This window comes from Trachemys scripta, chromosome 8 (genome assembly GCF_013100865.1).
Source record: "Trachemys scripta elegans isolate TJP31775 chromosome 8, CAS_Tse_1.0, whole genome shotgun sequence".
NCBI classification, from domain to species: Eukaryota; Metazoa; Chordata; order Testudines; family Emydidae; genus Trachemys; species Trachemys scripta.
Window position 1 is genome coordinate 13,237,046 of NC_048305.1, and position 25,827 is coordinate 13,262,872.

Consider the following 25,827-nt stretch of genomic DNA (forward strand, 5'->3'; position numbering starts at 1 on the left):
TCAATAAAGACCAGGCCTTATATTAATCTTTGGTCCTCACGGATCAGTTACAGTGGTGCCTTGGCATCCTCTTGCCCATTATCTTCACCCCTCACTATTGTTTACAAATGACCAGCAACAGATGAAGCAAGGGAGAAAAGTTCTAGAGTACTGGTAGTGGAAGTCTGGTGCTGAAATGGACTCCTTGCATTGTAACAATGCTTTTAAAATTATTTTTTAACTCTCACGCCATTGCTGACTTGCAGGGTATACTACATGGCCAGTTTCTTTCCCAGACACTTTAAGAGATTTCTTAGGGAGGGATATATTTAAATTTCTCTGCTTTGTGATCTCTACTAATTTGCCTGATTTGCTATGTAGATTGGTGTTTGATCTGAGCTGGGTCTTTTAATTTGTAAGAGTTTTAAATCAGAAATCTCCAAAGACCAGAGCTTTGCTGCAAATCAGAAGAGGTAAATAAAATAAATGTGGTGCCATGGGAGATACTGTGATTGCATTTTCCGTGGCCAGCACATAAGTTGTTACTTCTCATTTCCTTTCATTTATTTAAAAAGAAAAATAGGCAGTAGGGAATCACAATCTCACCTGCTATGGCGGAGAGGCAAGGGAGAGGCACTGCTATAAAAAACAGACTCGTTTGTTAAGTTGATTGTCATTATTATAGGCCACATTGTAGCATTTAGGCATAGCCCTTCTCTGGGGGCAATGTGCAGCAGCACTGTCCCATGAGGAGCAGTGGAGACAGAATGCCTCCCAGAGCCCCGCAGTGTGGCAGGGATGCACCCTTTTTGAGGAGTGCAGATATAACTCCTAGAGCCTCCAGCCAGCTCCACTGGTCATCCACTCCCACCCCCACCACCTCCATCTACTCTCTTCTCATCCCCTCCCACTTTGGAGTATTACACATCCCTGAGGAGCATTACCTGTGCATTGTAGTTCTGCAAGTCTCCTATATAAACTCCACAAGGGGGATGGCTCCTTATTCCATCACACTCCCACCATGCACTCATGTAAGGGCTCGACAGAAACTAGCTCTAAGAGGAGAGAGAATAGCTTTGCCAGTTTGTTTATTTAAATTCAAATCAAACAATTCTTGTTCAGTGAGAAAGAATCCTTGGAAATAAAAAATGAAGTATGGTCACATTTCTCCTTTTAGGGCCTAATCCGACTCCAGCCATAGTCAGTGGAACGACCCTACTGAAGTTTCCTTCTGAGCCCATTACTGTGAAATATCACAAACTTCAGAGTTGTGGATGTACAAAGCTATTAACAACTGTGGTAACTGGAATGTTATTGCCATTTAAAACTCTAATATATTTTAAAGTCATTTTCATAAATCTGCTGAATACATTGCAGCTAACATGGGTTGTTTTTTTTCCTTCTGACATGAAATCAAAGGAGCTAGTAAAAACTTGTCAGTCAGATGAAAAGTTAATACATTTTCAATACAAAAGAAGACAGGGACATTTCTATCTTTAAAAGATTTAGCTCTGAAGTTATGGTTGATCTCACTTTTATTGAACTTTTTTACTTGCTAGGTGAAGGGTCATTTTTTTAGCATTATTACTTCAAATTGCCTTTAATACAATAAGGTCAAGACTAAAATTGTAAATAAAAGAAAGTCTTAAAGATTTTTCTGCCCTGAATATTCTACATTTCAACAGTTTTATTTATACTCTTTTATAAATTGAATGATCCAATCGTTTACATTATACTTAATTAAAAGATTCAGAATAAAAATTAAGTGTTTGCTAAAGCTCTGTCCATATATAGAATGGAATGTGAAAAGGGTTTATATATATTCTAAAGAAACAGCTGTTAGAGGTAAAACCTATGTTGAGAAATAAATGTATAGTGTGTAAATATACATTCAACTCACCTGCCGGGTGGGAAGTGGAAGCGGAGACTCAGGGCTTCCCCCAGCAGCAGGATGAGACGGTGCCTGTGGGGCTGGAGCGATGAGCACTGGCTTGCTCTGCCATGGGCGGGAAGCCCTGAGCCTCCGTGCCCCGCCAGGCAGGTGAGTTGAACGTGTGTGGCCTGCCATTGATGATTTTGCTGTTGTTGTTGGGTCAATGTCCCCTGATACAAGAGGTTCCCCACCTTTGATTTAAAGACTCCAGTTACACACAATCTGCTATCTACTCTAGTTCAAACCAGCAAGTGACCTGTGTCCCATGCTGCAGAGGAAGGCAAAAAAACCCAAGGTCTCTGCCAATCTGATCTGGGTGAATATTCTTTCCTGACCTCAAATATGGTGATCAGTTACACCCAGAATTCTCTGTAGTGACTGACAGCCCTCTCCTTCTAGCGTCCCATCACCAGCCATTGGGGATATTTGTTACTAGCAGTCACAGATCTGCCTAAATGTATTGATTGCCTGTTTTATCTATTGGCTTTGTGCCAACATTGTCCCTTAATTTACATAACTATTCTCCCTCCCCGACCTTTTATCTCTGAGGTATTTATAGAGAGCAATCATATCTCCCCTCATCCTTCATTTTGTTAGGTTAAATAAGCCAAGCTCTTTAAGTCTCCTCTCATAAGGTAACAGGTTTCAGAGTGGTAGCCGTGTTAGTCTGTATCAGCAAAAAGAATGAGGCGTACTTGTGGCACCTTAGAGACTAACAAATTTATTTGGGCATAAGCTTTCATGGGCTAAAACCCACTTCTTTGGATGCATGCAGTGGAAAATACAGTAGGAAGATTTATATATACACAGAGAACATGAAAAAATGGGTGTTGCTATACCAACTCTAATGAGACTAATCAATTCAGGTGGGCTGTTATCAGCAGGAGAAAAAAACCCTTTTGTAATGATAATCAGGATGGCCCATTTCCAACAATTGACAAGAAGGTGTGAGTAACAGTAGGGGAAAAAATTAGCATGGGGAAATAGTTTTTACTTTGTGTAATGACCCATCCACTCCCAGTCTTTATTCAATCCTAATTTAATGGTGTCCAGTCTGCAAATTAATTCCAATTCTGCAGTTTCTCATTGGAGTCTGTTTTTGAAGGTTTTTTGGTTGGAGAATTGCGACTTTTAGGTCTGTAATTGAGTGACTGGGGAGGTTAAAGTGTTCTCCGACTGGTTTTTGAATGTTATCATTCTTGATGTCTGATTTGTGTCCATTTATTTTGCGTAGAGACTGTCCAGTTTGGCCAATGTACATGACAGAGGGGCATTGCTGGCCCATGATGGCATATATCACATTGGTAAATGTGCAGGTGAATGAGCCTCTGATGGTGTGTCTGATGTGATTAGGTCCTATGTTGGTGTCCCGTGAATAGATATGTGGACAGAGTTGGCAACAGGCTTTGTTGCAAGGATAGGTTCCTGGGTTCATGTTTTTGTTGTGTGGTGTGTGGTTGCTGGTGAGTATTTGCTTCAGGTTGGGGGGCTGTCTGTAAGCGAGGACTGGCCTGTCTCCCAAGATCTGTGAGAGTGAAGGATTGGCCTTCAGGATAGGGTGTAGATTCTTGATGATGCACTGGAGAGGTTTTAGTTGGGGGCTGAAGGTGACGGCTAGTGGCGTTCTGTTACTTTCTTTGTTGGGCCTTTCCTGGAGTAGGTGACTTCTGGGTATTCTTCTGGCTTTGTCAACCTGTTTCTTCACTTCAGCAGGTGGTATTATAGTTTTAAGAATGCTTGATAGAGATCTTGTAGGTGTTTCTCTGTCTGAGGGGTTGGAGCAAACACAGTTGTATCTTAGAGCTTGGCTGTAGACAATGGATCGTGTGATGTGGTCTGGATGAAAGCTGGAGGCATGTAGGTAAGTATAGCGTCAGTAGTTTTCCGGTATAAGGTGGTGTTTGTGACCATCGCTTATTGGCAGTGTTGTGTCCAGGAAGTGGATCTCTTGTGTGGACTGGTCCAGGCTGAGGTTAATGGTGGGATAGAAATTGTTGAAATCATGGTAGAATTCCTCAAGGGCTTCTTTTCCATGGGTTCAGATGATGAAGATGTCATCAATGTAGCACAAGTAGAGTAGGGACGTAAGGGGATGAGAGATGAGGAAATGTTGTTCTAAGTCAGCCATAAAAATGTCGTCATACTGTGGGGCCATGTGGGTACCCATAGCAGTGCTGCTAACTTGAAGGTATACATTGTCCCCAAATGTGAAATAGTTGTGGGTGAGGACAAAGTCACAAAGTTCAGCCACCAGGTTTGCCGTGACATTATCAGGGATACTGTTCCTGATAGCTTGTAGTCCATCTTTGTGTGGAATGTTGGTGTAGAGGGCTTCTACATCCATAGTGGCCAGGATGGCATTTGCTGAAAGATCACTAATGGATTGTAGTTTCCTCAGAAGTCAGTGGTGTCTCAAAGATAGCTAGGAGTCCTGGTAGCGTAGGGCCTGAGGAGAGAGTCTACATAGCCAGACAATCCTGCTCTCAGGGTGCCAATACCTGAGATGATGGGGCGTCCAGAATTTCCAGGTTTATGGATCTTGGGTAGCAGATAAAATATCCCTGGGCAGGGTTCTAGGGGTATGTCTGTGCAGATTTGTTCCTGTGCTTTTTCAGGGAGTTTCTTGAGCAAATGGTGTAGTTTCTTTTGGTAACCCTCAGTGGGATCAGAGGGTAATGGCCTGTAGAATGTGGTGGTAGAGAGCTGCCTAGCAGCCTCTTGTTCACATTCCAACCTATTCATGGTGACGACAGCACCTCCTTTGTCAGCCTTTTTGATTATGATGTTAGAGTTGTTGTGCAGTACACAACGCCATCCACAGCCTCAGGAACAACTCTGACATCATAATCAACAAGGCTGACAATTTACTCAAGCCCTTACTTCGTGATATAAATCATATAAATTCAATTTATGACATTTAATTCCTTTTTATTAATATACTGAGATGGTGATATTACATTGACATGAGTTAGCATTTGTGGGCTTCATTTCTTCGGCTACCCTCCCAAATACTAACCAAATGTATTAACAAACAAAAATCTTTCCAAGGATCTGATCCTGCAAGCAGATGCCCTGCAGAGGCACAATGACTTTAATGCATCTGTACAGAGATAAAGGTGTAGTGTTGGGGTCGAAATTCTCCTCCTCCTCTGAGTCCCCCAGGTTGCAAATGATTATTTCCTGTAGCCTGATTCTGTCCCCATTGATTTCAAGGGGCTCAGAATTGGCAGTTGAGTGTATAAGTTTCTTTGGTAAAATTTTCAAAAGTGCCTGAATCACTTAGGAGCAGGGGGTACATCTATACAGGGATTAAAAAAAAAAACAAAAAAAAACCATCAGCTGGCCTGGGTCAGCTGACTTGGACTCTCAGATCTCAGGTTGCAGGGCTGAAAAATCACTGTGTGGACTTCAGGGCTCACGCTGGAGCCTGAGCTCTGGGACCCTGCAAGGGTGGATAGTCCCAGAGCTCAGACTCAAGCCCAAATGTCTACACAGCCACTTTTATTCCTCCAGCCTGAGCCCCATGTACCTGGCCTGGGTCAGCCATGGCCCTGCTGCAGGGCTTTTATCCCTGTGTAGACATACCCTTATGCACACAGGAGAGTCAACTGGACTTAAGGTCCAACATGCAGAAATTACTTTTGAAAATTTTCCCCTTAGTGATATAAGGGGAGATTGTCAAAGGAACAGAGGGTAGTTTAGTGCCTGACTGCCACTGACTTTGAAAATCTCCTGTGACTAGGTGCTTTTGAAAATGAGACTTAAGCTTGTAAGTGAATTGAGCACGTCAGAAAAATTTAGCCCCTATTTCTATTCATGCAGCAATAAACTAGAAGTGGCCAAAGCAATGTGCTACCTGTGCTTTAGCCCTCTACACTAATATACTGTAAATAGCAAAGAAATAACATCTCCTGTGACAGATTCAACTATTCGAAACATGTTTATCAGAGGGCAGGTATTATTCTAAAATATTACCCTTGTATCTTGCATTCCATGGAGTCTTCAGTAACAAATTAACTCACTTCACCTGCTGGAATACCTGGGTGCAAGAGTTAGACTGCTAAGAAAAAAGCTACAATTATGATGAGCCCTGTTCTACACCCATGCTGACGAGGAATGGCTGACATCTTAGACGCCTCAACTGTCAATTCACAACCAGTTGCCTCATAAATTACAAAAGATGGCTACAAAACAATTCAGATAGGATTGTAAGGATGAAAAACAGGAAAATAAAAATACCTGCATTGATTTCAAGATAATGGTTTTTAATACTTGTCAAGTTTAAACCCCTTGCTAATTGTGACGTGCACTATGTCTGTTAGGATCCCTTTATATTAAATTTATGCTATTCTCAGTTTTTGGAGCATATCATTTTTCTTTGTTGAAATGGTAAATTTTCTTTCAAAATTACAATGTGTCACAACTCACTATTCGTATAACTTTCTGTTCCCGCAGCTAATGGAGAAAGAAGCTCTAGAAGATGATTTCTTGGATTGCACGCTGGAAGATCTTCTCCGATTTGATGATTACAACAATGATGGTTACTTAACCCTGCAAGAACTCTATACTGCATTCCGTAAGTCATGATGCTTCCCCCCGCCTCCTTTGCAATGACAAAATGTGGCTTACAGTCCAGGTGTTACATGAATATTTTGTCTCCAGAAATGTGTGTATGAAATAGTTGTTTTCATTTTGAACTTTCCATGGTATGTGTATACAGGAGGAGGAAGGGGGTCAGCATCTGTGGGGGGGTTGTTTCCTTAAGGTAAGATGTGCTTATCAGGAAATAACTGAACTTTATGGATTTGATAAAGAGATACAGGCAATGGATTATTTTGTTGGCTTTGTTGATTGTTAATGGCATTGAAAAGATATTGTTGGATTATTGGAAGTGTAAGTAGAACATGTATGTCGTCTCTAGGAAGCCACAAGGTACTATGCTTGTAGGGTTTACCACTGAATTTTCTCAAGAATTTTTTTCATGACACCTGGCTACCACAGAGTGAGAATAGCTGTTATTTTAGGGGTGAGAAAAGTAAGGTTTTTTTCCCTGCATCTTCTGCCTGGATTCAAAACATTTTATTTCCCTCTTTGACGATGAATTGCTGTGTGATCTTGGGACAATCTCTGTACCTGTTTAACGATTTGCAACATGCATACTGGCTCTGATTCAGCAAGGTACCTAAGCAGTGTGCAACTTTAAGCTCTTGAGTTACCAATTATTGCCTGGGGTTTGTAAGTTTTATGGATACTTCTTTGAGTAATTAATAATATCTATTATGAATCATGTATTGGTACTTCAAAGCTCACTATTCTGATTTCTACCAAAAATAATACTTTTTGTGCTTCTACAATGCTGGTTTATCTGAGTATGTTAAAGGCTTTACAAACATTAATGAAGTCTCATGCCCTCCCTCTTAAGTGTAGATATTATGGGCCTGATTTTAGCAAGATACATCTGTATATGCACAACTTTAAGCCTGTAGGTAACGCTACTGAAATTAGTGGCATTTCCAACAGGATTCTGACCTTGTCAATTTAACATTTGTAAGATAAAAAGTATTTCAGTGAGTGTTTCTGCCTCTTATTCCTCTTTACAAACTATAGAACTGCAAAGTAAAATCTCAATACTGCCCCCCTTTACTCCCATTAAACATACTACCTTGCTCCATGAATGGTCCCAATGATTACTTGAGGAATAAAGTTTTATGCTCATCATAAGTAAGAGTGGGAGAAGTGGGTTCTGAGTCACTTGACATATCCTGAAATAGCATGCTAATTTTCAGTATTATTTGTCCATCTAGAGTAATAAGGCAAATGGAATCACCTTAGAATTGCTGCTTCCACAGATTTTCATCTTTTCTAAAGTGAGTGGCTTTTGTTATGTTCATTTCAAGTTTTAAATTAAAAAAGGTTTGGGATAATAATTTTTAAAGTGCTCTAAAATTAGTCCCAGCTGGCACCTTGGACCTGTTTTAAACTACATATGCATTTAATTCATCGCTCCATGCTGAAAATAATAGATATGTAATAAAACATAAAACCTTGTACATTAAGAAAACTATAAAGTGAATTAACCCAGCTATAAAGACTTGACATGCAGTTACTTGGGAGCATATCTGGATCAATGGGTTTTCAAAGTCACAGGAACCCTAAGCTAAATTCTAATATTGCTTGGAATGGATTTGTGGTTCAGTGAATTTTAAATAGGTAATGAAAATCAGACAAGTGTGAGAACAGTCAGTAATTGATAAGCATTCAAAAATGTCTGTAGTGTTGCTTCTTGGTTTTCTTTAAGATATTTCAAGAGAACTTGCTATGGAAAAAAATATTCTCCCCGTCCAAACATCAAAATTAGCCCATTTTATGACTTTATTCTCCACTTTGGATTTCCCCAAATAACCTGCTTTTATTAGGAGAGGTTAATGGTTTGTCAGCATCCTGAATTAGAAAGTGGAATGGTTTATGTATCTGTAGAAACTTTGTAGCTTTTGTGCGTAAAGAGAAAATCCTGGTCAAAGTACAACTTTTCCTGGGAAATGTATTTTGGTAATATGCTCTTATAGAATGCATTTCAAAAATGTTTGCTCTTCACATAGTTGTCTTAGGTGCATAGTTTGGTTTTATAATCTTCGCATATCTGAACTTTGTGTTAATCACTTCATTATGAGCCAGAATGTCAGTAATCCAAGCCAATGTGCTGCTTTTAAAGGTACAACGTCCTCCATATTTTTCATAGATTTGACCCAGTGCATTGGTATCTCTCTTGCTCAGATCCACGTGAGTTAAGTCAATCCCTTTTGAATGATAGCAATAGGCTTGCAAAGACGGCTGTTCAACAGACTGTGAAATCTAATGATCAGAATTCAATGACATCATAAAGTCTGAATCTAATTTACTCTTCCTCAAAATTGTTACGTTAAATTTGTCCCAACACACCATATACCTGTACAGTGATCTAATCCAAGGGAGGTACAAAGATGACCTTGATGATTTGAAGAGCTGAACTCTCCAATGTGCCACTCTTTTGCTGCTTTTGAAATCATAGTTCATTTTTAAAATTCCCATGGCTTTTCTGTAAGAGCTACAAAGCTGTCAGTCTGCCTCTCTCATGCTTGCTTGGTAGCTTTCTCTCTCTCCAATCCTCCCCCCCCCCCCATTACTGTCCAGAAAGCATTTTTAACATTATGATATGCTGATCAGTTGTAAATGAATGCACCAAAGTAATTGCATAACTTATCTTTCCTGAGAAGTGGAATGGTTCGGTTTCAAGTTACTAGTATCTAATAGGTACTAATTTAACAGATGTTTTAAATAAACTATTTACATACAAGTGTTGAATTAACTCTCACTTTTGGATTATAGGCAAAATGGATATCTCACTGTCTCTAAATGAATCATTTTATTCTGCTCTTCTGAAAGATACTTTGTCCTTTTAATTAATCCACTGAGTGCAATCCCTCTGAGTTTGTTTGCATTCATGTAAATTGCTCTAAATAGCTGTTAGCAAGGGAGAAAAACGCTTAATATTTAAATTCTTCCTGATCATACCTAAATAACATGTCAAGCAGTATAACTGTTTTCCTGATGGGTCTTGCAAGAAGAGCAAATTGTGGGTGTCTTCCAATCTCTGATTATTGAACCTTATCAGACATCCAGGCTCAAGAGACATAGTGGAAAAAAAATCTCAGTTGTAACTTGATTATTTCAACATGTCCACATCCCAGGAAATATGAAGAACACTGGTAAGGTGCTAGCTTGGCTGTTTTACGTGTTTGTCTGCTTCTTACTTTCTATACAGCTGCATAAAACTCAATACATGAATAACAAGTAGTTATAGGCCTAACTGTTGTAAGAATTAGAGCAGAGAAAACATCAAATTAATAAGCATGGAAACAGTCTAGTAATTTGGCAAGCATGTTACTCAGCTGAGTAGGATGTTGAACATGCCCAGAGGAGTGATTTCTTTTGGGTAGATCTTCTGGAACTATGTCAGACTGGAGGTCATTAAAATTAAGTATGTGATTGCTGGCCTTACCTTTGTCATTCCCTAATGAGAGAGTAGTAGGCTGGCAGATGCAAAACTGTCTGGAAAACTCTAGCTCTAGATTATATCATCAATGTGGACAGGTCAATTAGTAATACAAATATGACAAAGACCAGGAAAACATGTATTCAGTCAAAATTGCCTTATCTTGTCAATATTGCTTTAGTTAATAAGAGATTATTAACAGTGAGATAGAAATCCTGTTAAATTATAGCTCATTGCTCATTAATTTTTCAAACTGACATTCATTTTTGACAGCTTGGCTTTGCATTTCATTAGATTATAGGAAAGCAAAAAACAGCCCTTTGGAGACTGCTTTGACTATCCTAAAACAGTTCCACTATTGCTGGTAGGTCACACCAGCTTTAGAGAGCTTTTGATTGAAGTTGCTCGATAAGTATGAATATGTCACTAGATCAGGTCAGAAATTATGACAAGTTAATTTCCAAATCTCAAAGCACTTATGGCTCTCAAAGGTTGCCTTCTGTGCCCTATACTTGTCATTGGGCATTGTCAAAGTGGAGCCCAAGGAAAGCCTGCTATATAGTACTTTTTCTAGTACCTGAATAGTGAGGTTTTGAGATGCTCTGATCTAGGAAAAAAACCTTTGAATGAATACTCTTCAAAAGAAAAAAAGTGAAATACTTGGTTTTCAATCAATGCATTGATTATTCGTGTTGTTCTAGAAAACATTTTACTTATAAACAACACTTTACAGCGAGAGATACATATATCTCTAAGTACATCTACATTAAATGCACAGCTGTAGTTTGGGAGGAACAAATCATTGCAGGAGAATGAACAAAGAACAAATTGCAGACAGGATCAGACCGATGATAGTAGCTGGGATTATAAAATACAATCTAGTGGCAGTAGAGCAGGAAAAAAAGGGGGAACAAATAGGAACCCTCCTGTCTAAATGTTTCTCACTCTCTCATTCCCATGCTTTGTTTTGAAAATCAGTTTTGAAAGGTTTTTTCCTGTCCTTTCTGGTTCTAATTCAGACCTAAAACTCTAATTCTTCACACATCCCCAATGTGTATTAAAAATGCATGAGTGACTTAATGGGCCGAGAGACTTCTACTTTTAGGTCTGCCACAGACTCCTTGTATGGCCTTGGGCAAGTCACTAAAAGCATCCGGGCCTGTAAAACAGAGATAATCATACTTCCCTCTTTCCTTCCCAGGTGTGTTGTGAGGCTTCTATAGATAATGTTTGTAAAGCCCTCTTTAAAGCCTTATTAAAGTCTTAATAAAATGTTAAAGGAAAACGTTAGCTACTTTTGAATTACACATTCGAGCAATGGAATTTATTTAGGCCCTGCACTATACGTTTGTCTGTTGTCTAACGGTATATGAAGCATCAGTACTGTATTGATCTTAAAAGGAGTAGAAGAGCAAAAAAGGGCCATACAATTAGCATGAGGGGAGTACACGCCTAAATGGGATGCTTAAGCCCAATTAGAAGCTCATCCACGTAACACCCCGTCATTGGGGGTCTCTGGTTATATCAGAATCCTGGGAAAAACTAGGGAACAGCCATTCTATGTAGAATGCTACCTATGGGAAGAAAATTAAACTCCCTGGCAAATAGTTGTGAAGGGTAATGCTGGTTAGAGCTGCATTAAGGAACTCCCTGTGAGATGTGAAGAAAAAGCAACTGGGGGTGGGAAGGGGAGGCATTGGCAGCATGATTTAGCTGCAGCCTGCAGCCTTAGGGGAGGGAAATCTGGTAGCCACATGGTCTCTGTAGATGTGGTCAGACCATGCATTTGGACCTGAGTTTCTTGTATATTCCCAGCTTGAGTGGCTGTAGCTCCTTTAAATGGGAGAATAAGGAACAAGGGCAAATTAATTTCTGTAAGCGAAGATCCTGGACCAGTTCCTAATGTTAAGTAAACCAGTGTAAATCCAGAGTAATGTCACTGAATTGCTCCAGATTTACACTAGTGAAACTATCCTCTCCTATTTTTATTTAAATATCTCTGGTAAGAAAATAAAACTGCATGGCAGAGGGGAAAACAAAATATTATGTGTACATGCAGAATGGTTTCTACTTTTTTTTAGCCTTTTCCAAGAATCCTCCAGTTAAATCCTTAAGAATGCTAAGTTTAAAGCAGAAATTTTTGAGCATAGGTCTGATTTTTCCAGGCAGATTCTGTAAGAAAGATCTTTCCATCAGTCACAAAGGCACTTAGATGTTCTCTAACTAGTGGAAAAGATAAATACAGAGGTGTAACTTGAGTAAGAGGGAACAAACCCCCAAAAGAATGCTGATTGCGGCAAGTGAAGGAAGGGACTTCCTAGCCAGTTAATCCCTATTTTGTAGTTGTGAGTTTGATTTTTTTCTTCTTTCTGTAGTACTTTGCACTTGTCTCTATTGAATTTCATCTTCTGAATTTCAGACCAATCCTCCACTTTATCAGTCATTTTGAATTCTAAACCTGTCCTCCAAAGTACTTGTGATCCCTCTCGCTTGATGTCATCTGCAAATTTTATAAGCATACTCTCCAGCTAGGGTTGCCAACCCTCCAGGATTGTCCTGGAATCTCCAGGAATTAAAGATTAATGTCATGTGATGAAACCTCCAGGAATACATCCAACTGAAATTAGCAACCCTATCTGCACCCATTATCCAAATCATTAATGAAAATATTGAATAATCGCGGACCCAGCACAGTCCTCTGCAGGAGCCTACTAGATACATCCTACCAATTTGACAGTGAACCATTGATAACTACTCTGAGTATGGTTTTTCAACCCATTATGCACCTGCCTTATAGTAATTTAATCTAAACCACATTTCCCTACTTTGCTTTTGAGAATGTCATGTGGTCTACCAAAAGCCATACTAAAATCAATTTATATCAAGACGGCTGCTTCCTGCCTATCCACTAGGCCAGTAACCTTGTCAACAAAGGAAATTGTTGGTCTGGTATGATTTGTTCTTGACAAATCCATGTTGTCTATTCCTTTATAACTGTATTATCCTCTAGGTGCTTACAAATTGCTGTATAATAATTTCCATATCTTTCCAGCTATTAAAGTTACACTGAGTGGTCTCTAATTTCCTGGGTCATCTTTGGTTCCCCTTTTTAAAGATAGGTACTATGTTTGCCCTTCTCCAGTCGTTTGGGATCTCAACTGTCCTCCATGAGTTCTTGAAGCTAATCACGAATGGTTCTGAGATTCGCTTCAGCTAGTTTCGTAAGTACCCTAGGATGAAGTTCAATAGATCCGGTCACCTTGAATACAGCTAACTTATCTAAATATTCTTTAACCCGTTCTTTCCCTATTTTGGTTTGTGTTCCTTCCCGCTTACTATTCTTAATTGGGTTAATATCTGGTCACACTTAACCTTTTTAGTGAAGAATGAAGCAAAATAGGCATTAAACACTTCAGCCTTCTTGGTGTCATCCATGGTAAGCTCTTCTTCCCTGCTCAGGAGTGGATCTACACTTGTGCTATTCTTCTTTTATTCATCCTTAGCACTTTGTCCATGTTTCCCCTTCTTGTAGGATTCCTTTCTGACTTTCAGGTCATTAGAAAGCTCCTCTCTATATGCAACCATATTGACATCTTACCAGTCTTCATATCTTTCCTTTGTGCTGGAATAGTTTGTGGTTATGACTTTAATACTGTCTCTTTGAAAACTGTCAGCTCTCCTGAACTCCTTTTTCCCTTAGATTTTTTTCCCCTGTGCGATTTCTTCCTACCAGCTCTCTGAGACTCACATTTCTAAAGAAAAGTTATACATATACTCTGTGGCACACATGCCCCTATTTAAATACATATATCCTTGAACACATGAGGCGCATGGCTTTCTAATGTAAAAATAGCAAGTCTAAATTACATTTTTAGATGAAGTTTATACCCATCTGTGCTGCTGGTCAGTGGGAAGTTGTGGGGTTTTTTGATACTTTTTGGTAGGGTGACCGTCCCGATATTTAGATGTTTGTTCCGATCTTTGGTCAGGACACAATTTGTCCTGATATTTCGCTCCGCCAGCAGCACTCGGTTTTTTTTTTTTTTTCCTCCGCCAGCAGCACTCCCCACCCCCCCATGTGTCCTGATATTTTCTTCCTCTCATCTGGTCACCCTATACTTTAGTAAGATTGGATAAGTCTGCTTAATTACATTGGCCAACTGTATTTTGAGATAAGGCATCTTGCTTTGGGTGTGCTCCTCTTAAGCCATAATATTGTAGCTGTTATATCTGCAGGATCAAATCATCGTAGTCCTAAAATATTTACAGTTTACATTCCACGGTCTGCCCTGTAGGCTGTTATTTCCTTGCTATGTGGTCTTCTTCCACGGGGCTGCAGATATCCGTACGAAGTGGGAAATAATTCATTAGCTTTCCAACATTGACTCGTTTCTCCTGCAAGCTATGCAGTATCTTCACTTCAAACATGCTGTAGCAAGCAAGGGAATTCCAGCCTCCCAGATCAGATTGAAGCAGTAGTAGAGGAGGATGCTAGGCACCCAGGGAAGAAATGAAGTTTCCCTCAAATTGACCGAGGCAACTACCTTTGAGCCCCGTTTGCCTCAAACAATCAAATGTGTAGCTGGGTTGTTTGAAGATACTGTTTATTCTGTGACTCCCAGAAGAGTGAATTAAAGCAATTTAGCAGAACAGTCCTATACGTTCTGTTTTTTACCAAAAATAAAAAAGTTCGGCAAACAAGTTTGAACTTAAGAAATTCTCGCAAAATGCTAGATGCACAAAAGTGTTTTGATTTCACTGCTATTTTCTTTTTGAAAATGCACTTATTTGATCTCCCTTCCATACATCATAATATCTATGTACAGTGATAGTTCACACCATTTACTAGCTGAGTATTTTCCAGTCACTGCGGCAACATTTTTGGAAGCCCTGGGAAGCATAAAGTAAGAAAGTAACTGGAAAGGGCTTGATCCTGCACTCCTTACGCTCACACAGAGTGAGTCACATTTTGCATTCCATTGTTGTGTAGTGGGTGCAGGAAGGCACTTGTTCATCCACCACAAACAAGTGAGTGTACACACACTCACGTGTGTGGAGGGAACCAGCATTGCCCCTACCTTTTATCTTCCCATAAATCCCAGATCTCTGGGTCCCTTCCAGCAGTGTGTCTCTCCCCTTGCTGCCCCTGGGCTCTGTCTCTGGAGCTGTACCCTCATTTAGCCAGTGATCTGTGTCTTTTACATATCTGTATTCTTTGTCCCCCAGTGTTGTCAACCCAGGGCTCTGTCTCCCCACAAAGCCCTTTCTCCCCATTTCCTCCAGAGCTGTTTGTGTGTTCATCCTATTAGTCAGTGGGTCTCCATCCAGTGGAGTAGCCAGAGCATCTCCTACCAGTCCATGCACATTACGAGTCCTACAAGCATTTGGATTTGTGGGTTTTCTTCAGTCTAAATACAATATTTGGTGTGTAAATCCTCCCAGATCCTCTAAAAGGGATTTGCACTAGGCTTTTGGTGTCTTTTGCTGCATAGAATGTAGGGTAGAGTTGAATGAACATGAAAAGTAATTTCCCCTTAAAAAACTGAACTTTTGCCTGCTGGCATAACAGCAACACATTCTGGCAAACAGTTTGAATTTTTGCATTTTAGTGAAACTATCCTAAATGTAAAATTGTAAAGTTTTTTGTGTTGGGAATGAAAAATATCTTGCTGTGTTCCAGTAATGTGTAATGTGCTACTCACTGCTTCAGCAAAGCTGTGAACGTGTGGTTTTGTTGTAACACATTGCATATTCTCAATTATTGTGCTGTTTTGTGAAAGGAAAAGGCATTTTCACAGTGGAGAAAAATCTTCCACTTTGCAATAAGAAAGCATTTTTGCTGCAAATCTAATTACGTTTCTCTTTTAAAAAAAGCAAACCATTGCACTCAAGCAAAATTAAGGAAATACTACATTTTATGCCCAAAGCAAAATTACGTTCAGTGTAAAGAGCTGCGTTTGCCAATGGAATGGGAAAATTTGGGAATCCTTGGGCGAAATTTGGGAATCCTTTCACATTCTGAGCTTATACACGCAAATTAGATCAATACAAATCTTATACATTGAGACAACATGATTTGTCTGTGGATGAACAGAAAATCTCATGAAGTAACTGTTGTATAGGATCACCAAGAAGTTTTTAGACTTGGTAAATTTTATTTATTTTAATTTTTTAAAGATTCGTGGGGTCAAATAACTTTGGACAGAATTTGCAGTCAAAGCCAGAAACGTCGATGTAAGAACAAACTTTGATGCTCTGTATCAGTTTGACTGTTTTCTCTTACTCAACAATATCAGTTGCACACTAGTGCCAATGCATTTATATGTCAACTGCAAGAGCATAATAATTTTTCCAAATACCTTTCATTTCAAAAGGTACCAGCTGGAAAATGTTAATGGACTTAATACATAATGATTGGAGAAAATGAACTAATTACAAGTTGGTATTGGAAATCTATTGTGTACAAATTGCAAAGAAAACTCATTAAAGTACAGTGCATTGGTAATTTTAAAATGCTCTTCAGGGGACATTGATTTGTTTATCTCTGTTTTTAGATGTAAGAATTTCCAGTATGGAGTAAAATAAGTGTTTCAAAGGTGACATAATCAAATGTCTTCATACACTCTTGCAAGATTGGAATATCTAAATATTTATAAACGTGTATGGGTGATTCTCTGGCGGATAAAACTGGCTGAACCCTATATCCCAAATAATTATTTGATGCATACCAGCAGAGTTCATTGAATACATTTTGCACGTGCAAATAGTATTTTCAGTTACTTATGGATGCAAAATTGCGTCAGTAACCTTACATGTAAACAGTTACTTGTGGGCTCATATGATAGGATCTAGATCTAACCCTAAATAGACATTTGTACTTCATATTCAAGAGCAAGAGGTCTGTTATAATCTGCATTAGCAGGGCCGGCTCTGGCTTTTTTGCTGCCCCAAGCAAAAAAAAAAAAACAAAAACAAAAACAAAAAACACCTGTGGCGCGGTCGGAGCAGCAAAGCAGAGGGGAAAAAAAAGAAACCTGCGGGGCGGCCGGAGCCAGGGTGCAGGGGGACTCCCTGCGCTGCAGACGTGCCCTGGCTAGAGGGGGAGGGAGCGGGGGGAGAGAAAGAAGGGGGGCGGCCAGGGCTTCAGTGGGGCGGTCACCACGCGGCCCCAACCGCCGCGCCCCCTGCTGGGAGGGCGCTGCTCCGGTCGGCGGGGAGGGAAGGATGCGGGCTGCCCTGCCGGGCTTGCTACAGACCTGGCAGATGGAGCGTGTAGCAGGGCGCTCCCCTCCTCCCCGCCACCGCCCCCTACAGGGTGGCCGGATCGGCGAACAAAACAAAAAACAAAACAAACAAAAAAAGCGCCCTAGGATTGGGTGGAATGCCGCCCCATAGAATCTGCCGCCCAAGCACAAGCTTGCTCGGCTGGTGCCTGGAGCCGGCCCTGTGCATTAGCCATGAGTGCAAAATTATAGGCACAATTATTTGCTAGCACAATTTTCTTTCTGCAAAAGCAGAGACTGTTTCTAAAACTCAGACCCTACAATGTTTGAGTTTTCTAAAATTTTTGCTGAAATTTTTTGCTAAGGATTTTGAGAGGACAAATGTGACACATGATTAATGTACCCTGTAAAAGCATCTTTGGATACTGTGCATAAAAATGGTGGAGGGGGGGCCTGTTTTAAGAAACCTGCTTTTCCACTAAGGGTTCTTAGAAATAATAAATATATGGGAGGTGTACAATTTTATATACTGCTTAGATGGATAAAATGGCAACATGCATACCAAAGCATTTTGGACAGAAGGAATGTTTGCCCAAATGGGTCATCTTGGGTTTTGGTGTATTAAGTACCGATGAGAATACCTTCTCTACTTTATTTCTTTGCCACCATCTTTTCATGTGTTTTCTTTCTTCTGCACCTTTTATCTCATTTAATAATTGTATAGGAGCTGTACTGGAACTTGTGCTGCTGTTCTACCTGGCGGGTAGGGTTGACTAGCAGGGAGCTGTGCAGGGGAATATGGAGATGGAGCTGCAGAACCAATCCCATGGCTGCAATGGAGACTGGAGCAATAAAGCTGCAGTAACCGCTCCACTCTCTGGCCTGCAGAGGAGGATTTCTCTCCCAGAACACCTCGGCAAACTGTATGGCTTCTCAGGCTTTGTGGTGACACCTGGATTTGGCCCCAAGAGCAGCTTTTGCTGTACGCATTGGTTTTCAAACTCGGAGGCACAATGAGCCTATCAGGGAGATGTGGGGCTGCAGCTGGCTGGGTGGCCAGGCCAGGGCAGCGGTGGGGAGAGCTCGCAGGGAGTCCACAGCTGTTGGAGAAGGGGCACAGCCCTACCTCGACAGCAACCTGTTGTGTTGCTCTCCCTGTCCCTGAGTGCTAGGGACCCTCTGTACTCTCCTTGCTGCTACCTTGCCCTGGGCACCCAGTCAGCCACAGCCCTGCATGTTTTAAACCCCTCCAGAGCCTCCAGGGCACAAAGCTCTACACAAGGAGAAGGGAAGGCAAGGAGGAGCCAAGTCCACTCCACACAATTGTGGGCTCCTCCAGGGTAGGGTGACCAGATGTCCCGATTTTATAAGGAAAGTCCCAATATGTGGTGCTTTTTCTTACGTAGGTGCCTATTACCCCCCACCCTCTGTCCTGATTTTTCACTTGTTATCTGGTCACCCTACTCCAGGGATAGAGCAAGCTGGGTCTTACCGCCACCCCAGGCTTGAGCCACCTGCTCCCCTCGATGAGTCACTTTCTGCCTCAGACAGGCAGCAGTTCCCAGGGAGAGGGGGCTGTTACATGGTTCCCATGGAGAAGGGGAGGCACAGCAAACAAAAAGTGTAGTGTCTGTAATGTCATTTTTAAACATGTCCTCTTGACTCCCAATGTTCACAGCTTCAAAGGGAAAGTGATGAGCAACGTGTAGAAAGAAATGTCTCCTGCAGTGTTTACTGCCACATTTCTGAAGCTATGCTGAAATCCTGTTGTGTATTTCTAGCTGCAGTATAAAATACATCAGCTGTATTTTTGTTATATTCATGCACACTGACAAATAGTCACAGCAGCTCCGATTTTAAGCTATATTCACATCCTGTAATCAGTGGACTGATATCCATGCAACATTAATTAGTTTGGAACGGGTCCCATATGAGGAGAGATTAAAGAGGCTAGGACTCTTCAGCTTGGAAAAGAGGAGACTAAGGGGGGATATGATAGAGGTATATAAAATCATGAGTGGTGTGGAGAAAGGGGATAAGGAAAAGTTATTTACTTATTCCCATAATACAAGAACTAGGGGTCACCAAATGAAATTAATAGGCAGCAGGTTTAAAACAAATACAAGGAAGTTCTTCTTCACGCAGTCAACTTGTGGAACTCCTTACCTGAGGAGGTTGTGAAGGCCAGGACTATAACAGCGTTTAAAAGAGAACTGGATAAATTCATGGTGGTTAGGTCCATTAATGGCTATTAGCCCGGATGGGTAAGGAATGGTGTCCATAGCCTCTGTTTGTCAGAGGATGGAGATGTATGGCAGGAGAGAGATCACTTGATCATTGGCTGTTGGTCCACTCCCTCTGGGGCACCTGGCATTGGTCACTGTCGGCAGACAGGATACTGGGCTAGATGGACCTTTGGTCTGACCCGGTACGGCTGTTCTTATGTTCTTATGGAATAGAAACTTGATCCTTAAAGAGAATTTTTCATCTGCCTAGTAAGCTGAGGTCACAAATCTGATATACTAAAAGATATTACCCTGCCCACCCAGTCTCTTTCTAATATCCTGAGACCATCACGGCTACAACACTGCATATTTGCCATGTGTCAGCCACAAAAGCAGAAGCATCTTTTAGCTGTCATTCAGTTTGTCACACAAACCTGAATTATTCGTTATAAAAGGCCTTAGATACACGCCTGAATACTGACAAGCATTAGGAACAGCCTCCTTCTTCATGGCAATTTGAAGCATGGCACAAGTATGAAGCAGTTTTCATCTCTTGGCATTAAAACATCCAAACGATTTCTAGAAAGAAATAAACCTGGAGAGGGAAGGAATGATGAAACAGGGTGAAATGGAGTAGAGAGTGGGGCAGGGGGAATAACAGTAATAAAATTATTGTGCAAAGAAGAGCAAAGAGGGTGAGAGTGAAAACTTCTTCATCCGTAAACATTAAAATAGATCCTTGTTTCAATATTTTGTGTGTGTGTGTGTGTGTGTGTGTGTGTATGAATGAAATCACCAGTGAGATAAAAAGCTTTAAATTGCAAGATACAAAGGATTGAGAACTTGAACTAGTTCTGCAATCCTAAAAATATACTTTCAGAGTTTCAATAAAGCATCTGATTCTACAAGCCTTTCCTGCCCCCTAATTTAACGGGGTTATACAGAGGGAGGAGTGCAGAGCTGTGGCTGTGAATACAATTAACTGGAAAAACTTTCTCAAAGGGGCAGAAGGTGGGTGATTAGACTCCGGATTCATCTGACCTCTTCTGGAAATTTGCTCCACTGATCTGGACCCAAGGTCTGATTCCCTAGCTCAGTTACGCAATTGCCACCACTTCTTTGTAGCTGAGGGGAGAACATGGTCCCCCTCAGATTCCTTCCCTGTGATCACCTCCACCCAAACCTTAGATGTTTGGTCCCACTCCACTGTGAATCCTAAATGGAGCGCCACATCTAAGCTCCTGTGACTGGTGAAAATTCATTTACAGCCCAGGTTACATCATTGCTAAAACAAAGACAATCTGTTAAATTTCCAATCAGACATCACCTGTCCCCATCATATTCAAAGAAGTAAAAGAAAAATGTGCTAGGGACATGTGTCTTATTCACAGACTCTTGGTATGGGGGGTGTGCATGCATGTAAATGGCACTCTGTTACCCTTGACCTGACTTTAGGCTTCTCTCTACACCAAAGAATTTTTTTTTTTAATATATCACATTACAGCTTCATTTTTTATGGCAATTGCGAGTTAGAATTTTAAAGATTGAGCTGCACAAATGTCTTCCTTTTATATTCTGCTCATCTTCCCAAGGCTATTGATCTAAAAAGCCCTTTGCTTGGTGGTAAAAGAAAATCACTTCTGCCATGAAAATTCAGGAGCTATGTACTGAGCCCGTAGCAATCTGAGTGGAAACAAAGCACTCCTAGTGCCTGCCCAGCTTTAATATTATTATCATGGTTCTATTTATTTAATCTGTCTCCATTAGCACAGCCCTTTCACATACTCTTGTCATAGAAATTTCTGTCCGTTCCAGCTGAGGAATAAGGAGAGACAGACACAGCTAGCCAAGCAAGGAGCCCCGGGAGGGGCGATCCGTTTATTTCAATTGCAATTGGGTTTGAGCTCATAAGTCAGCAAGAACAAAGAAAACACGTACACTAAAGCATTATATGCAGTTGACTATGATAATCTATTGCTTTATGATTGGCCAAAATTTGCCATCATTACCATACATAATTAGCAAGTTACATGTAGCTGCCCCTCTTATGACCCCTTATTGTCCATCTACTTGCTCCCTCCTCCTTGCTTATTTTGCAAACTAAGCAGTTAGCTATCTGCAGGACACAGGCACAGAAAGGTCCATCGTCTCCAGGTTTGGAGTTTGGCTACATTTCCTCTTGAAGGAACTTCCTGAGTTAAGACATAGCTGTGCTGTATATCTTCCATGTGTACATGACAAATTTGCCCCCTGGCAGTTAAGCAGAATAATTTTATATCAGTTTCCCCCCTTTGATCATAAGCCCATTATATGGGTCATGATCACACTTTTCACAGCAGTAGGAGTGTTACAGCAAATATGTAGGGGTCAGAATATCAGCATCTGGCATGGTTTCCCTCCTTTGCCAAAACCCGTCTTTCTTGTAAAGAAAGAAATATCCCCTTTGATTTGCTAGTTGCCTTACCACATTTAGACATTATTCACATGGACAGTTTAAACACACACAAAAAACACAATCATCAGTAAAATCATAACACCTCCTTTCAGGAGTCCCTTTAACCAGCCTGTTAAGGAAGGGAACCAGGAAAATAAACCATCCAACCAATCATGTGTTCAGCTACCTTCATCAGACCTGTCTCGGACGATGTCTCTTAAGTGGACTGCTCTGTCAAAGGTATCTTTATATGTGTCATTTACAAATACACAACACTCTTGGCCTATAAGGGCACAAGTCCCTCCTGGAGCTGCTAAAAGAATATCTAAAGCCCTACGATTTTGTAAAGCTAACTGTCTAAGTTGCTTAAGCTTAGTGGCTTGATTTGTAACTATGGTAGCAGTTTCATTAGCCATAATTTATAAAATACCCTGGAGTCTTAATACCCTTCTCCTAAGTCTGTGATTATTAGGGAATGTTGTCCCTGTCATTGGTTCAAGGGCTGCATCCTCTTCAGCTTGGGGTTTGCTAGTGTCCCTTACATTTCTAATCTTGCCTTTATGTAATTGTTTCACAATACGAGTGGGGGTAACAACCAGACAAGATAACAAGAACCTGAGAAGTGTACTGGAAGGGTATGATAGGCTTTATTCCCATACACCCAGTAAGAACCGAACCCTGCTGGAACAGGGCCGGGAAGAGTATCCCATGTCACTCCCAACGCTTTTTGTAACAGGGATGTATAATGTCCCATAAGCCCAAAAGGCCCGTCTCTACATTTTTGCCCGCATACAGACATTGTTCCATCGGAGTTTTCCCATACCATAGTGCAGCTTTCATAGCAGACACCCTTGTGGTTAATGTCGTCAGTGGTGTAAGTGGGGAGTGACCCACTCTCCATCACCACCCGGGCCCACATAGTATTTGCAAGTACTGTTCCCTAAAAACAGACCTAGCCCATTTCCCAGGAGACACCACTCACCCTGCACCTTGAAGGTTAACCTTCTTGTTGCCAGGTATGAGTTGTCCAATGTGCATACACCTTTGAGTATCAGAGGGGTAGCTGTGTTAGTCTGAATCTGTAAAAGCAACAGAGGGTCCTGTGGACCCTCTGTTGCTTTATACACCTTTGAATGAGTAATATTTGCAGTCGTCAAAGGGATAAGAAGGAAAGAAAGTCCTCATTCTGCATCGGGAGGCACCAAGGTGCACACCCAGCATGAGTCATTTTTCCATTCTGGGATTCTATTCCTCACCACATGGCTAAATTTAATGAAATTATTATGGCCATAAGAAAGGGAAGGGAAAAACAACAAAATCAACACAGGAAACATTCTCACAATAGGTTAAAATACCAACAAATAAAAGAAAAAAGAGCAATAAACGTTAATCCAAATAATACAGTCCAATCTTCTATATCCATCGAAAACTCTGATATCAGTCGTTTAGGGCCTTGGCTGCCCTGTAGTCATCTACTTCAGGTTGGCCTTGCCGGTTGGCCAACAAGCGTCGCTCCCACGCTGGGGACCCTATTTAGGGGTTCCCTTTCGAGGGAATTTAAGTTTCAGTCCAGGCAAGGTCTACACCATGCACTGATCCTCTAGTCAATCTTTCATTAGTGCAAGGTTGGGTATTTCGTTAATTTAGAAGGAGAGTAACAGCATGTGGAACTTTTACCACTAGGTGATGTCCCTGTACTAACTCTTGAGCTTTCTCAACTAACAAAGCTGCAGCAGCTAGGGCTTTAACATTCTACTGCTTCTCTTGCAACAGAATCCAGTATTGCTGAAAATAGGCCACAGGCCATTGCTGTGATCCTAACGCTTGCGTAAGAACATCAGAGGCCGCCCCCACCCTTTCATAAACAAATAAGGTAAAAGGTTTCCTATAATCCGGGAATCCCAAGGCAGGTGCCGATGCAAGGGCTGTCTTAAGGCTCTCAAAGGATTTGGTAGCATCTTTAGTCCATTTCACTGGGTCAGGTTCATCCTTAGTGGTCATCTGCACTAGTGGTTTTGACATTTCCCTATACCCAGGACTCCAGGACCTACAGAATCCTGCCATGCCGAAGAACCCCCTTAACTGTCTCTTTGTCTTGGGCTGGAGTACTTTTAAAATGGCACTTATTCTTTCCTGAGCAAGGCTTCTCTTTCCTGGTTTTAGTATGTGCCCTAAATATTTCACCTCCTGTGAGCAAGATTGAATCTTTGAGGGTGACATCTTGTGTCTTTCATTGCTAAGGCACATAAAAACTCTATCAAGTCCTGCTCATTAATCTCTTGTGTTTCTGAGCATAATAAAAGATCATCCGCATACAAAAGCAACGTGGACTGTCCTGGGAGAATTACATCTTGTAAATCTTTATGCAAGACAGCTGAAAATATAGCGGGGGATTCCACATACCCCTGAGAGAGATGCCCCCATGATATCTGGGATGACCCCCTAAAAATGACTCAATTAAGGGAGTCAGTCCCTCTATTGCCTCTCGTGGGAGAGGGTATTGGGGAATGCGAGGGGGGGTCTATGTCTGTCCTAACACGTATCTGAACTGGCTCAGCTGACTTTAGTAATCGCACATCAGTGTTTTTTGTTCCCCATACCCAAGGTGGGACAGCATTTTCCAATTCCCTGGGGAGTATTACTAAATTTGAAGGAGTTTCGGGATTCATTAGAGCCATCAAGGGAATGACAGAGTCATTTGGCAGGCTGAAAAGAATGCCTTGGTTAGAGCAGTGAATAATAGCCCGGAGTTTGCACAGCAAATCGTGTCCCAATAAACTGGTTGGTCCTTGGGTAAGTACGAAGGTGTGTTCCTCAGACAGGGGCCCTATGTGTATGCTTAAAGGTTTGGAAATCTGACAACGAAAAGGATTTCCTTCAATTCCCATAACACGTTCAATTTTGCCACTCTTAAGAAGATCCACATCAGTAAGGGTGGAAAGGGTTGCTCCTGTGTCTAATAAGCAATCATACTGTTTTCCTCCAATCATCAAAGGAACTAGGGGATCATTGCGGGATAAGGAAAACACTGGGCAACATAACAACATGGAACCCCCTTCATCCCATCAGTCATAAAGTCCCCCATTCTGCATTACCCCCTGGAAGGGTTGATTAGGCGGTGTCCAAGCTGGACCTTGGCCCTTATTAACACCTTGAGGAGGTTTAAGTTGTCCCTGGGCTCTCAGTCTACAATCTCTCCATGTGCCCTTCTTGATGACAGTAATAACAAATTAAAAGTCTTCTTCCTCAGCCTCTGCCGACATCAGGCTCTGCTCCTTTTAATACAGCCACCAACATTCTTATATTTCCCTTTTTTCTTCCTTCACCCTCTCAGCCTTTCATCGGGCTTCTGACCCATTAAACACTCTGGTGGCAGTAGCCACTATCTGAGAGAGAGAGGCATCCCTGCAAATCCTTCCACATCCTTTAATCTCCACCTTATATCTTTCGCAGCCTGGTCTTTAAACAATACAATCCTCTTATCACTGGCATATTTGCCTCTGCTTCAGGATCTAGACCCCCAAACAACCTAGTAGTTTTCATCAGTCTTTCATAATAGTCTGAGGGGTGTTCCTCTGGGCCTTGATGGACAGAAGTTACTTTACTCCAATTAGTAGTTCTCTGCCCAGCCGCCTTAACCTCTTTAAAGACTGTAAAAAGCAACAGAGGGTCCTGTGGCACCTTTGAGACTAACAGAAGTACTGGGAGCATAAGCTTTCGTGGGTAAGAACCTCACTTCTTCAGATGCAAGTAATGGAAATCTCCAGAGGCAGGTGTATATCAGTGTGGAGATAACGAGGTTAGTTCAATCAGGGAGGGTAAGGTGCTCTGCTAGCAGTTGAGGTGTGAACACCAAGGGAGGAGAAACTGTTTCTGTAGTTGGATAGCCATTCACAGTCTTTGTTTAATCCTGATCTGATGGTGTCAAATTTGCAAATGAACTGGAGCTCAGCAGTTTCTCTTTGGAGTCTGGTCCTGAAGTTTTTTTGCTGTAAGATGGC

At 41.3% G+C, this 25,827-nt stretch overlaps 1 protein-coding gene across 2 annotated transcripts in view; it reads left to right on the forward strand.

Moving 5' to 3' along the window:
- FSTL4 (follistatin like 4) overlaps positions 1–25,827 on the forward strand; it is a 475,057-nt gene that overhangs the window by 262,483 nt on the left and 186,747 nt on the right. For both annotated transcript variants that reach the window (XM_034779252.1, XM_034779253.1), the window contains exon 6: positions 6,368–6,488. In XM_034779252.1, coding sequence (XP_034635143.1) covers positions 6,368–6,488 — 121 coding nt within the window. The remainder of the gene's footprint in view (positions 1–6,367; positions 6,489–25,827) is intronic.